This window comes from Geotrypetes seraphini, chromosome 15 (genome assembly GCF_902459505.1).
Source record: "Geotrypetes seraphini chromosome 15, aGeoSer1.1, whole genome shotgun sequence".
In the NCBI taxonomy this organism is placed as follows: Eukaryota; Metazoa; Chordata; class Amphibia; order Gymnophiona; family Dermophiidae; genus Geotrypetes; species Geotrypetes seraphini.
The window spans coordinates 20,094,853-20,109,882 of NC_047098.1; the positions used below are offsets into that span (position 1 = coordinate 20,094,853).

At 47.6% G+C, this 15,030-nt stretch overlaps 1 protein-coding gene across 7 annotated transcripts in view; it reads right to left on the reverse strand.

Annotated features, from left to right (window-relative positions):
- Nucleotides 1–738: 738 nt before the first annotated feature.
- Nucleotides 739–15,030, reverse strand: part of MIB2 (mindbomb E3 ubiquitin protein ligase 2) — an 86,349-nt gene continuing 72,057 nt past the window's right edge. For all 7 annotated transcript variants that reach the window (XM_033921379.1, XM_033921378.1, XM_033921372.1 and 4 more), the window contains 3 exons: nt 12,189–12,373; nt 4,822–4,887; nt 739–3,930 (listed from right to left, as the gene is read on the reverse strand). In XM_033921379.1, coding sequence (XP_033777270.1) covers nt 3,689–3,930; nt 4,822–4,887; nt 12,189–12,373 — 493 coding nt within the window. In that variant the 3' untranslated portion in view covers nt 739–3,688. The remainder of the gene's footprint in view (nt 3,931–4,821; nt 4,888–12,188; nt 12,374–15,030) is intronic.

A 15,030-nucleotide genomic window follows, 5' to 3' on the forward strand; every position in this document is an offset into this window, starting at 1 on the left:
GTGGAATGAGGCATTATGACATCATAATATCTGCTCTGGATTCCAGATACTGTCATTCTTTAGTGTCTCTCTCAACCTCAGTCCTTCTGCACTAGCATTCTTCAATGCAAGATTTGAGGGTCAGTGGCTGAGCCCATTCATACTCTGATTCTTTCCTCTCTCCTTAAAGAACATGGAGATGGTTATCCACGGGGATGGGAACAGTGATGAATTTGTCAGTCATTCTCTACGGAACACACACATTGGTTTGTTGCCTGTGTGTGCATATTTGCAATGAGATCCTGAAGGAAGCTCCCCTCGGCCTAGAACAAGTATATTTCAGAAACTGAAACTGTACCAGCAGACCCTAGCTTTAGAGTAAAGTTCATTCTTGTCATGGTACATGCACAGTTAATCCATTTGGCTCTATAGTACCTATACACCAGTCTAGTTATATATTTTACTGAACACATATAGTTGTGAAAAGCAATCGGCAAAGTTTTTCACCAATAGAAGTGAATGCAATTAGTATTTTTATTTTGCATTAGTGAATTATATGTGGCTGCCTGCTGAAGGTCCCTGGAGTTGTTGTGGCACTAGGAGATGAACAAGCTCCCAGTTCATGCAGCTTCTTTTCTACAGGTCAAACTTGCCTCCTTATCACTATTTTTATTCCCTCCCACCACTTCATGCTTAGCTGAAAAGTACAAAATCCTCATAATAAACATGTGCTTTGGTATAGAAAAAAATTCTCAGAAATGAGATTTTACCTGTAAAATCTTTATCAAGAAAAAAGGGGAAAAATTGCAACATCAATCTGCCCCCCCCCCTCCAAGAAAAGGAGAACAAAGCATTGCATAGCTGATGGCTTGACACTTATTTTTTGTTTGCAAATGGATGCAAGGAGACTATTACATCACCACCAGCTGGGTGCCAGTGCACTCTATTACAGTCCACCTTCATAGGGTTATTAGACATCCGGATTTCACTGGACGGATTTTCAAAACCTAGCACTTTGTCCGGGTTTTGAAAAGCTTACAGCTAGCAGCAATGTCGGGACGGCACATGTGTATGATGTCAACGTATCACATCAGCAAATGCGCAGATGCCCTCCCAACAAGCGAACAGGTTGAGGGGGCATGGCTGATGGGGTAGAGCTGAACAAGGTGGAGCCATGGGTCCAGATTTTCATTCCGGAAAATCTGGTAACCCTACATCTTCAGCTCAGAGTACAATATCTCCAGCCCCTCAGCACCCTGTGCTTAATACACAACCATCCTGTAAAAATAAATACAAGCTACAAAATACAGTTTTTCAGAACATTAGGTTTTCTTTTATCAGTCATTTCAGCCTGTTCTGAGCTCTTTGCAGCAAGAAGAAGAGTCACAAACAGGCTTATTTCCAGTAAACAAATTTTTCAGACCGTCACATGCACCATCCACTAGAGGGAGACAAACACAAGTGTTTAACATCCTAGTTCTCCTCACAGAACAGAAGGTAAGCATTTTAAAAGCAGGCTGTAAGAACCAGTGACAGGCAGGCTGCAGTTGCAGCTTCTCTACTCTACAAAATTATGGGAGAAATATTAAGCCTGCAGTGGGGGATTTTTTTGTATCCAGATGTTCAGTGTATCTGAATAAAGTTACGAGAGCCTTTTTGCTGTCCAAACTTTAGCTAGATATTCATACATTTAGTTGAATGAATAGTGCCGCTAACCAGGTAACTCCCAGTTCTTCCTTAGTTTTGTTCCTGTAGTGCTCTGGCCAAGATGGTCTGTCCAGAATTTTAGTGGCATTATAAGGATAATGCTGCTGAAGACTGGGATATGAATCAAGTAAGGAGGACTTATCTGGCTGGGTTGACTATAAAACCCCAATAATTTCAATCTCTGTCTTTGCTTTGGCATTACATTTGAACTCAGGCAGTCAGCTTAAGTGTAGTTTTGTTCTGTGGCATACAAAGGCCATGCCAGATGTGTCCACCAAGCCCACAAAAGGACCCAGAGGGGTGGGATATGTCTTGGGTAGTGGGATCCCTTAGTCATGGTAGGCCATTTATCCAGAAAACATCAAAAGGAGAGGGATCCATTCCGAACGCAGTAGCATAGCAAGCACAAAAGAAACACAATCGGCCTTAAGGAGGACAACTTAGTTGAAGGCCAACTATGCTTCTTCTCTGCTTGCTAGATTATTTATCCATGTCATTTATCCTACATTCAGTTCCTGCAGACAGTGACTAGATTAGAAAGCTCTCTTTCCTTCAGTGCTATGGCCTTTTTTGCACAGCAAAGGCCGACAAGCTCATCTTTCAAGAGATTAACTTCAAGTGCCTGAAGGCAATATCTTTTTGTAGCTGTAAGCTTTTGATCTCAAGCACAGTCCTGAACTCCAATTTGTATGCATTTAGCTGTACAGTCCATGCCATCTAATTTCAGAGAAGCCCTATTCTGACCTTACTTGAAAACCAGCAATAAGGGTCCTGTAATGTCTACGCCTGATGTAACTGCAGCAATAGCAAACACATGGCAGGCCAAAGACACAGGGTCTCTGCTCAGCATGCCAGGGCAGCTATTTCTTTAGCTCAGCAGCCCAATGGGTAGGTTCTAGCCTTGTGATCCTTGGCGAAGATAGTGTGAGGTGCTGCGGGATGCAGAATGGTGGGAGCCTGGGAATCACTCATACAAGGATCCAAAAGTGACACCAGAGGCAGTTAGAGACTGGTCATTTTAATCAGTTGAACACTAATAACTGAACTTCCTGTGCTGTTCATAGCACAGGTGCCTGAAAACACTGATGGAAGTGCAATACTATATAATTGTGCCGACCCTCCTTAATAAGAGTGCTTCAAAAGGACACCACATTAAAGGTGGGGAAGAGACCCAGAGGACAGTTCGGCTCATGTGTCCTCCTCAGGATCCTTTAACTAGGAAAAGGACTTTCTTCTGCTACAAACCATGCTTCAAAACAAGTTTTGCAGATAAACCCTAATAATTTTATATCCGATATAAGTGTCAGCTGGTTCCAGGTTGCCTAGATTACAGCTTTCTTTCACAAACATTTTGTTTTTTATAATCTTTGTTCAGTGATGCTTTAAATAACACTTATATACACCATTTTGACCTGTGCATGTAACTTCTTTTGGGATCATTTCAGACCCAGAATAAAATAAAAACAAACTAAGGTGAAGCGCTTGAGAATCCCCTGCTCCCCCACCAAAAGTACAGCTTAAAGAATGTCCTTGCAGTTTTACTGCAGCCTGGGCATGTGTCCTCCCTCTGCTTGATAGTTCCATAATAGATCAGTTCCACCTTAGGCTCTGGCAGGATATTTCTTTTGACAGTGAAGAACTGCAATCTGGGGAGTCACAAGTGAGGACCTCAGAGTTGCAGACATTCCTTGCCTTGAGGTAAGAGTACTGGCACTCAAGAAGACCTTGACTGAATGCTAAAGCTGGTACGGTCCCCTCTGCTCAGACATCACCCCCACATTGAATAAGATGTGACCACACGGCCATCTGCATCTCTCATATCCTTGTCTGAATGTGTATAGCAGCAAGTTCATTCTCCAAGATCCTTGTTGCTCGCCCTCAGGGGAGGGGGAGAGTACTAGCCATGCTTGTAGTTCTAATTCCATCACGATGTCCTAAGTGCTTTACAAAAGTTCATCCAGGCACGCTAAAGATCTTGAGTTTCACATAGAAAGGGGCCCTCTCACACAAAAATCTGGATCCTTTCTCGAATAGCTTGCCGGCAGATGGGGCAACTAGCCAGCACTGTGCTACATTTAAGGCAGGAGCCATGTCCACACTGGAAGATAAGCTTAATGTGGTTATCAATACAGATGGGGCAGGTCATGCGCTCCTCCATCTGCCGGTAGCGAAGCTGCAGCTCCTCCATCACTTTGCGCTGGCCTGAGGCTTCCGGCGGGAGGCTTCCTTCCACCTCTGTATTATCTGTGCAACAAAACCACACGTCAGAGATCGTCTTCATCTACTCTCATATGACAGACTGGAAGCAGATTCACATTGCACTATAGCAAGGCATTTTTAGCAGCCAGAATAAAAACACAGAAAATGATGACAGATAAAAACTATATGGTCTGTCCCTTCCCTCATGAGATCCTATGCACTTGTCCCATTGCTTTCTTGAATTCAGATACAGTCTTCACTAACAAGGCTAATTTACATGACATGTACACTGAAGATTCAGCCAATATATTTTTGTACAAGAACCTAAATTTTGCAGCCTTGTTAGCCTGGAATCTATCCCTGTGTACAGCCCTTGAAGACTGTAGTTGTGATTCATAGTAACATAGTAAATGATGGCAGATAAAGACCCGAATGGTGCATCCAGTCTGCCCAATCATACATGCTCCATAAATTATTTAGTTTAAATGGTCCTTTTTCTTAGATAGTTCTAGGCCAGAAATCCAGAGCCCTGCCCAGTAGTGTGCTTAGGTTCCATCTACTGGAGTCTCCATCAAAGCTCACTCCAGCCCATCTTAATCATCCCAGCCATTGAAACCCTCCCCAGCCTGTCCTCAACTGAATGTCCACATACGTGACACAGGCCTTAGTTCCTTCAATATATACCCATTATTTTCTGATTAGAGAAACCTACCTGGACTAGGTCATATTGAGGGCACTGGGGCTTAACTTTGTGGATATATTCAGTGGTGCCACTGAATATACATATGAGCGGTTCATATGCATAAGTCAGGCCTGCTGTTTATGTACAATTTCTACATCTAAGTTAGACCAGTGAAAGTGGCTAGATCAAGCTCAAGGAACTCTGGCAGCCACAGTTGAAAGTCTCCGGGTGGAGGAAAGAAATTGAGATCTTACCCTGCTTGACTTTTTTGGAGATAGACACCTGACATTTGATGCACTTTTTCATTCTCTTGGAACACTCTTTAAGGAAACAAGAATAAAAGTATATTAAACACTCATAGGGAAAGAGATTTAGTTAAAAAGAAACAAACAAACCCAAGAAATCTATTTATTATGGGGTTTTGACAGGTACTTGTGAACTGGACTGGCCACCATGAAGATGGGATACTGTGCTAGATGGACCATTGGTTTGACCCAGTAAGGCTATTCTTATGTTCTTATGTAAAGGTACAATCTGGAACTTAATATGCCATTAAGGAGAAATTAGGTTCTTACCTGCTAATTTACTTTCTTTTAGCTTCTCCAGACCAGTAGAGGTTAACTTTACGAATGGGTATATATCTAATCATGACCAGCAGGTGGAGACTGAAAACAAAACTTTGGGACAGTATATACTATCCTCCCTTCTCTATTTCCCTCAGTCTGCCGAATAGCCAAGCAGAACCAAGAACTGGAAAACAGGAAGAAAACAATACTCCGAACAGGAGTAACAAATAACATACCCAAATGCTGTTGGAAAATGCAGAGGAGAAATACCCGAAGGAAAATGTCCCCACAGCTCGCCAGCTAAGCCAGCCGAGCCACAGCCGCTGTTCTTTAATTCTCCCCGGCCCTAGAAAAATACTAGAACCCGCAGCAAAAAACAAAAACTGCCCGCGAAAACAGCCCCAACAACAACAACAACAACAGACAGGGTGGGGACCTCTACTGGTCTGGAGAAGCTAAAAGAAAGTAAATTAGCAGGTAAGAACCTAATTTCTCCTTCTTTAGCACTCTCCAGACCAGTAGAGGTTAACTTTACGAATGGGACGTACCAAAGCAGTCCCTCTCACGGGCGGGACCCCCGAAGGGCCGATACCAGAACACGCTCACCGAACACCGCGTCCCGACGCGCCTGAACATCTACCCGATAATGTCTAACAAAAGAATACAAGGAGGACCAAACCGCAGCCTTACAAATATCCACCGGAGGCACGAGCGACGACTCAGCCCAAGAAGCCGCCTGACCCCGAGTGGAATGAGCCTTGAGAAACTCCGGAACAGGCTGCTGTTTCAGAAGATAAGCGGAAGCAATCGTCTCCTTGATCCAGCGCGCAATAGTAGCCTTAGAAGCGCCAGCTCCCCGACGAGGACCAGCCAGGAGGACAAAGAGATGATCGGACTTCCGGAATTCCTGGGTCCGCTGCACATCAGAGCGAAGGACCCGACCGACATCCAACTTGCGCAGCTGCCGTTGCTCAGAAGAGCCCTCCCGACCACCCAAGACCGGGAGAACCACCGATTGATTGACATGAAAAGGAGAAACAACCTTCGGCAGAAAGGAAGGAACAGGCCGCAAGACGACCCGCTCCCTAGACAACTCCAAGAAGGGAGCCCTACAAGAGAAAGCCTGCAGCTCAGAAATACGCCTAGCAGAAGTAATGGCCACCAAAAAGACCGCCTTCAAAGTAAGGTCCTTCAAAGAACAGTCGTCCAAGGGCTCGAAAGGCGGGCGCACCAAAACAGAGAGAACCAGATTAAGATCCCAAGAGGGAACCGAGGGCCGTAGGGGAGGCCTAAGCAACTTGGCCGCCCGCAGAAACCGAATCACATCAGGAAGAGCCGATAAACGCTGACCTGACACCAACCCTCGAAAGGTCGACAGGGCCGCAAGATGAACCCGGAGAGAAGACCAAGCCAGGCCTCTATCCAGGCCATCCTGCAAGAACTCTAGAATGTTAGGCAGAGAAGCGCGAAAAGAGGTCACTCCCCGCGCCCGACACCATTCCTCAAAGAGACGCCAAACCCGCACATAAGCCCGAGAGGGAGAAAGCCTCCGGGACCCCAACAGTGTAGCGATCACCTTGTCTGAATATCCCTTCTTGCTAAGGCGACCCCTTTCAAGAGCCACGCCGTAAGACAGAAGAGAGACGGGTCGAACAAGGGAATGGGACCCTGCATCAGAAGGTCGTCCGAGAGAGGCAGAGGAAGAGGAACCGCCACCAGGTGCCTCACCAGATCCGCATACCACGGACGTCGAGGCCAATCCGGAGCCACCAGCACCACCAAACCCGGATGGTGAACAATGCGAAGAAGCACTCTGCCCACCAGCGGCCAAGGAGGGAACACATACAACAGCCCCTCCGTTGGCCACGGCTGGACCAGAGCATCCAGACCCTCGGCCAGCCCTTCCCTGCGACGACTGAAGAAGCGGGGCACTTTGGCGTTGCCACTCGTGGCCATCAGGTCCATCAGGGGCTGCCCCCAATCTTGCACTATCAACCGAAATGCTCCGGCGCCGAGAAACCACTCTCCTGGATCCAGGAAGTGACGACTGAGGAAGTCTGCCTGAACATTTTCTACCCCGGCTATATGAGAAGCCGAGAGGTCCAGAAGATGGGACTCCGCCCAAACCATGAGCCGAGCCGCCTCCTGCGCCACAGGAGTGCTCTTGGTGCCCCCCTGACGATTGACATAAGCCACCGCCGTGGCATTGTCCGACAGGACTCTGACCGACTTGCCCAGCAAAAGGGAGTGGAAAGCTAACAGCGCCAGCCTGACCGCTCTGGTCTCCAACTCGTTGATCGACCAGGAGGCCTCCTCCGCGGACCAGGTGCCCCGAGCTGAGTGGCCCATAAACAGAGCCCCCCAACCGAGGAGACTCGCATCCGTAAGGAGCACCGTCCACTGCGGGAGATCCAGACCCACCCCCTGAACCAGGTGAGGGGTCCGGAGCCACCAGCGCAGACTGCAGCGCGCCAAGCCTCGCAGGGGAACCGGAACATCCAAATCTTGCCTCCGGGGAGACCACCTCCGGAGCAGAGCATACTGAAGAGGACGCATGTGGGCCCGCGCCCACCTCACCACGTCCAGGGACGCCGCCATTGACCCCAGGACTTGGAGGAAATCTCGCGCCCGAGGACCCCGGGACGCCAAAAGCAGGCGAATCTGAGATTGCAATTTGCTCACCCGGGCCTCTGGAAGGAAGACCTTCCCCAAGGAGATGTCGAACATAACCCCAAGGCACTCCAGACGCTGAGCCGGGACCAACCGACTCTTGGAAAGGTTGACCACCCAGCCCAGCGACCGGAGAAACTCCACCACCCGAGCCGTAACCCGGGAGCTCTCCTGCAACGACTTTGCCCGAATCAACCAGTCGTCCAGGTAGGGGTGAACCAGGATGCCCACCGACCGCAAGGCTGCCGCGACGACCACCATTACCGTGGTGAACGTCCGAGGAGCCGTGGCCAGACCAAAGGGAAGCGCACAGAACTGAAAGTGCCGCCCCAAGATCGCAAAGCGAAGGAAGTGCTGATGAGAGGCCCGAATTGGAACCTGCAAGTAGGCCTCCGTCAGATCGAGAGACGTAAGAAACTCCCCCGGCTGAACCGCCAGAATGACCGACCGCAGCGTTTCCATGCGGAAAGACGGAATCTTGAGAGCTCTGTTGACCCCTTTCAAATCCAGGATGGGCCGAAAGGTCCCCTCCTTTATGGCCACCACAAAGTAAATGGAGTACCTGCCGGTGCCCCACTCCGTAGGGGACACCGGCACCACTGCCTCGAGATCTAGCAAACGCTGAAGGGTCTGACGAAAAGCCTGCGTCTTCCATGGAGTCTGACATGGAGAAGCGAGGAAAAGGTCCGGCAGAGAGCGGGTAAACTCCAGAGCGTAACCGTCCCGCACCACCTCAAGGACCCACTGATCGGACGCGATCTCGGCCCATTTGGGGAAAAATTTGCGCAGCCGGGCCCCCACCGGAACCAAAGGGGGCGCCGGCAAGGAGTCATTGCGCAGGACGGGAAGCGGGGGAACCGGCGGAGGGATTCCCTGCCCCCCGACGGGCCCCCCGAAAGGGCTGCATGCGCTGGAAGAACCGACCCCGGGAAAAACCCTGAGCCGGGAAAGAAGCAGCCCCACGCCCCGGGCGATACTTGCGAAATTCCCGCAAACGCCCCCGGGCAGCCCCACACCTAGACGCAGGGCGGGCACGGTCCTCAGGCAGACGGGGCACCTTCGAGTCCGTCAGAGTCTGAATCAACTCATCTAATTCCTCTCCAAACAACAAGACCCCCTAAAGGGAACTTTAGTAAACTTAGCTTTGGACGCAGAATCCGCCGCCCAAGCGCGCAGCCACAAAATACGCCGCGCGGCCATGCCATAGACTTAGCCGAAATCCGCACCAAGTCATAAAGAGCATCTGAGAGGAACGAGGCAGCCATCGCAATCTTCGCTACCTCCTGATCCACTAGAGACCAGTCATCAGACTCCCGATCCAGGACACGCTCAGCCCACCGAAACACGGCGCGAGCGACTAGCTCCCCACAAACAGCCGCCTGGACCCCAAAGGCAGAGACATCAAAATCATACTTAAGAAGAGTCTCTAACGCACGCGCCTCCGAGACCCTAAGAGCAGAACCGTCCATAACAGGCACGGTATGCCGCTTAGGAAGTGCCGAGACCACCGCGTTCCCCATTGGCGAAATTAAGGTAGCCCTACCTCCCTCCGGGACGGGATACCCAAGAGCCAAGGCGCACACCAAACGAAACTGCGCCCATAGGCCACTGCGCCAACACAAAATCCCGCAAATCCTGACGCACAGGAAAAGAGCGGGAACCAGGACAGACCCCCTGAAGCAGAGGGGCCCCCATACGCGGGGTCTCCGGCGGCGCCACTGCAAAAATGCAGCACCAAGGAGACCTGCTACACAGGTCTAAAAGCTCATCCCTCTGAATAAAAAAGCGCACCACGGACGCATCTGCTCTGGAAGACGGGAAACCCGCCGCCCCGCTGCCAACAGGCGTCCCCTCTAGAGGATCCTGGAAGCCCGCCAAAGCAGCCAGGTCCTCAACCAGGCCAACACGCTCCTCCGCCCACCAATTTGCAATCCAAGCCCCCCCGCGGGCGCTTGGATGAGGGAGGAGGAAGAGGGGACGCCAAACGAAAAGAGGGAGGCAAAGCCATAGGGGGCGCGGAGGGAAACCCCCCCCGAAACCCCCCAGGCGCACGTGGGACCCCCAAAAGTCCGCACAAAGAAAGAAAATAAATTGGGGGCAAAAAACCCCTGGGGGTCCCCAGGGACTCCCTGCCCCAGCAGGGGTCCATGCTGAAACCTGCCCCTGTGTTCGCCATACAGGGGGAAGGTCACCTGAGGTTGCAGACAAAATGGAGGGGCCAGACAAAGAAAATGGCGAAGTTCCCGCCAAAAATGCTCCCTCCATGGCCTGTAGCGGCTGAGAAGACTGAACAGTCTCAGCCGCTAAGACAGGCAAGTCGGCATCAGCTGTCAAAAAATCAGCTGAGAGGGAATCCTTCGGGGAATCCCTCCGTGGGCGGTTGTGGAAGACCGGGCTTCCCCACTGCTCCAAGCCGACTCGCGAGGCACCATCGGCGGGGAGCTCTGGGCGCCTGCAGCCGCTGCCGACGGAGCTCCACCACCTCACCGACCCAAACCGCCGAGTTCAGGCCGGCCGCGAGTGCCTCGCGGCTGGACTAAAATTGTGGCCTACTCCCCCGGAGAAGGGCACAATTGCTCCAGACGCGACCTAGCTATAAAAAAGTGCTGGTTACATGAAAAAATACAGTAAAATACAGTTTTCTTAAAGGGAAACAACCCTTCAGACCAGCACTACCTCAGGATTTTTTATTTTTATTTTTTTTTTACAGAACAGACTCCACAGGCTCTCGAAGCAATATGCCTTGCTTGACTTAGGGGGCAAGGCTTACTGCTGAGGCTCCTCTAAAAAAATGTGGGGAGGTGGAGGAAGTGGGGGGAGGGACCCCGCTCGTGACCCGCCGGGTTTGACTCCCCCGAGGTCGGACGGACCCCCAAACAGGGCCCGACCAAGCTCCGTCCGGCCAAAAACAGGGACAATAAACCCCTAAACAAATTCCAACAGCCCTACCAAGAGAGATGGGTACAGATCACTCAACACCTGCTGGAGACTGAAAGAAGACTGAGGGAAATAGAGAAGGGAGGATAGTATATACTGTCCCAAAGTTTTGTTTTCAGTCTCCACCTGCTGGTCATGATTAGATATATACCCATTCGTAAAGTTAACCTCTACTGGTCTGGAGAGTGCTAAAGAATGCATATTATTTAGGGCTGAACTTCTGATGGCCTTGCAGGTAGAGGATGAGTGGTAGAGGGACCAAAGAAAAGAATGGAGGTATAAGGGAGAGCTTGTCTGGGGGTGAATTGAAGGGTACAGGATGAAGGACAGCAAGGATAGAGCAAGTAGATGGGAAAGTGTGGCAAAGGAGAGCAAGGGAGGGAGGGAGATCTGCGGCACTCAGGAGGAGTGGGGGTGTGAGGGTGCACTGAAGTGTATGGGGTACATTGCCTCTTTATTCTGATCAAGGATCACCGCCCCTTCTCTGATCTCCCCTTTCTTCTCCTACCTCTAATCCCTTGTTCATTCTTGCTTCTCTCCTTCCTTCCCCCTTCAGCTTGTGCTCCTTCTGAGATTCCTCTTCTTTCTCCATCCCCATCTCCTTTCTGTTATTTTCTATCTCCCCCCCCTACTTTCCAGCACCAATCACTATGATCCCTTTCTTCCATAAAAAAGGGGATCAAATAAAGCGCACAAATCATGCCAGGAAAATAACGTTTTAAAGTTTAGAAAAAAGCAAATACAAGCATATTTTGAAGATGTGCCACATAATTGCTGAGGATTTCAAAAATGAAAATCCTTATTACCATTCATTTTAAAAATGTAGTGTGAAGTCACAGTTTCTGCTCAACCCCTTTTTGCACTGCTCAGCCAGTAACTTTCACATTAATCCCACAGTAACCAAATGGTTTGGCTTGTGGTTGCTCACTGAGGGGCTGATAAAGAAAGCTAACACAAGGCTAAAAACTCTAATTGTCTCCCTACCCTTAATACCTCTCCTCCCTCAAGCACATCACACCCCTTCCCACCTAGCAATAGGATTTCCTCCTTCTTTCCTTGAAATGTGAGAGATGGTAGGCTCCCCTGAGTCAGAAAATCCCCATTTGCTTCTTCCGTGGTAGTGCTGGCTGACCTGAGGCTCTCCTGCACATTTTTAATGTTCATGTGAGACTGCATTCAATGAAAGCTTTGTAGGTGGAACATTTAGCTTGAATGTAATTATTAAATAAAATTAGCACATTTTAATTGTTATTATGGTATGATCTGATTAGATTGTTATGCTATTTGCAAGTTTTTTTTTATACCGCCTAACACTTATGTAAATGACGGTGTATCAAATCAATCCAGCCTGTTCAAATAAGAATATTTTCAATTCATAAATCATAAAAGAGGAGGATTTAATGCCTTGGGCTTCAATCAGATCACACTTTGGCAGGCCTAGGACGCACCTTCACAAACAATGATGTGCTGGCAGGGGAAGAAGTTCACCAGCAGAGCCAGCTCAGAGCAGACCAGGCACTCAGTAGGGGCTGTCATGCTTGCAATGCTGAGGTTGGTCATAGTGTTGGGTGTGGTATGGACTCGGCGCAGGTTGCAGTTCACCATGGGGCTGTCCGTCTGGTTCTGCTGCTCCCTGAAATGAGGGGGGAAATGGGTGAAAAAGGCATGAACATTGGAATTCACCTCACAGCACCCTGTCATCATTCACACCGAAGCATTCTTGCTCAATAGCAGTTTGATTGCAGTCTTTTCACTGACTACCTGGGCAGCTCTAAGTTATGTGCTCTAAGTTATCTTAGGTGTCCACTCTTGTTCCAACTCCATGGAAGTGTAAGTGCATGTCAATACCAGGTTACTCTAGTATTATATAGCAGAGCTTACGTGCAGTACCAGATTTAGACTTGCCCTAAGCTATATAAAGCTTGGAGGCCCCTCATTAATAAGTTACCCTAGAAACAATACGTAAATGGACTTTTTAAAATAATTTAAACATATGTATATATATAGCCATGTGAAAAAATTAGGACACCCCATGAAATATTCAGTTCTTTCTTAAGAAATGTTCATATATCGATGTCAAATCTTTTTTAAATTTATCTCTAGAAAAGAAAGTGATGTAATTGCAGGTAAACAACAAAAAGTTTCCTTGATTTACTCATGAAGCAAAAGATATCCACAAAAAATGTGTTACGCCCTTTGGCTGAAACAACTGCAGGGAGACGCTTCTTGTAGCCATCTACCAGTCTCTGTCATCGGTCTGAGGAAGATTTGGCCCACTCCTCAATGCAGAATTCTTTCAGGTGTGAAATGTTTGAGGGCTTTCTTGCTTGTACAGCCCGTTTCAAATCACCTCAAGCATCTCAATGGAATTAAGATCAGGGCTTTGACTCGGCAACTCCAGGACTCTCCACATTTCCTAGTTTTCAGCCAATCTGGTGGTTTTACTGGTATGTTTTGGGTCATTGTCGTGTTGCAGGATCCAATTCCGCTTCAGCTTTAATTTTCTTACAGATGGTCTCACATGTTCCTCAAGCACCCTCTGATACATGGTAGAATTCATGGTGGATTCTATGATGACATGGCCAGGTGCTGCTGTAGCAAAGCATCCCCAAACCATGACACTTCCACCTCCATGCTTCACAGTTGGTATGAGGTTCTTTTTCTGGAATGCTGTATTTGGTGTACGCTAAAAAGTTTCTGGAATACAATCGTAATAGCTAATAAATACTTGTCAAACACGTATTGTAGATAATAGTTAGTAGCCGGGAATCATTCAAGCCATATAAACATGAATTGCTGACACAACACAAACTGTATGAAAAATCATAATATGACGGAGAAAAATAAACCTCAATTGTGGAAGGCTGGGACTACACAAGTGCCCAGCCCTCAACACATCATCACGGGTTTATAAAAAAACTCCGTATACATGTAAATAAATAAATAGATAAATTACTTCCATTCATACAGAATCGAATATCTTCAAAAACTAGGGACTAGGTGTTTAAAGCCTCTTTTGAAGTTCTACACCTTCAGATGAGTGTATTTTCTCTATGATTGTGACTTTTAGCTCCATGCCGCCACATAACCGCTTACATAAGTGAAATTGAGCTGTAGCCCTCGCTAATAATTGAGTTAAGTTTGGGATTCTGGTCACCACTTTTTGGATATGAATAATGCATTGAATTTTGTGCACACTGCTATCACTACAAAAAGTTTTTGAAGATATTTGATTCTGTATGAATGGAAGTGATTTATCTATTTATTTATTTACATGTATACGGAGTTTTTTTATAAACCCGTGATGATGTGTTGAGGGCTGGGCACTTGTGTAGTCCCAGCCTTCCACAATTGAGGTTTATTTTTCTCCGTCATATTATGATTTTTCATACAGTTTGTGTTGTGTCAGCAATTCATGTTTATGTGGCTTGAATGATTCCCTGCTACTAACTATTATCTACAATACGTGTTTGACAAGTATTTATTTGGTGTACGCTAAACATGTCCTCTTTTCTGGTGTCCAAATAATTCAATTTTAGACTCATCTGTCTATAGAACACTATTCTAGAAGTCCTGGTGTTTGTTTACGTTCTCTCTGGCAAACTTCAGTCTGGCCTTGATGTTTCTCTTAGACAGCAAAGGTTTCCTCCTTGCACACCTCCCATGCAAGTTAAATTTGTGCAAACTCTTTCTGATAGCAGAGGCATGCACTTTCACATCAACAGTATCAAGAGCCTTCTGTAGGTCCTGTGATGACATTTCAGGATTTTTGGAGACTTATTTTAGATCTTGCAGTCTGCTCTGAGGGTCAACTTGCTTGGTCGGCCAGTTCTGGGCATGTTGGCAGTTGTTTGGAAAGTTCTCCACTTGTACACTACTTTCCGGACCGTGGAATGGCTAATGTCAAATTCTTTCGAGATCTTTTTAAATTTCTTACCAGACTTATAAACTGCTACAATCTTCTTTCTGAAGGAATCAGACAGCTCTTTTGATCTCACTGCAGCAATCATGAGCACACCAAACTAAATGTCTGAGGTTTAAGTAGGGCAAACCTCCTTCAAAATGCTGAGTAATGATGTTCTGATTACGTGCACCTGATGTGATACACCTGTGTGCAATTTGAGCCACTTAAAGTGGGAGGATATGTGGGGATGTCCTAATTTATTCCTCAGAATACATATTTTTGTGAATATCTTTTGTTTCATGAGTAAATCAAGGAAAACTTTTGTTATTTACCCACAATTAAGTCACTTTCTTTTCCAGAGATAATTAAAAAAAAGATTTGACATT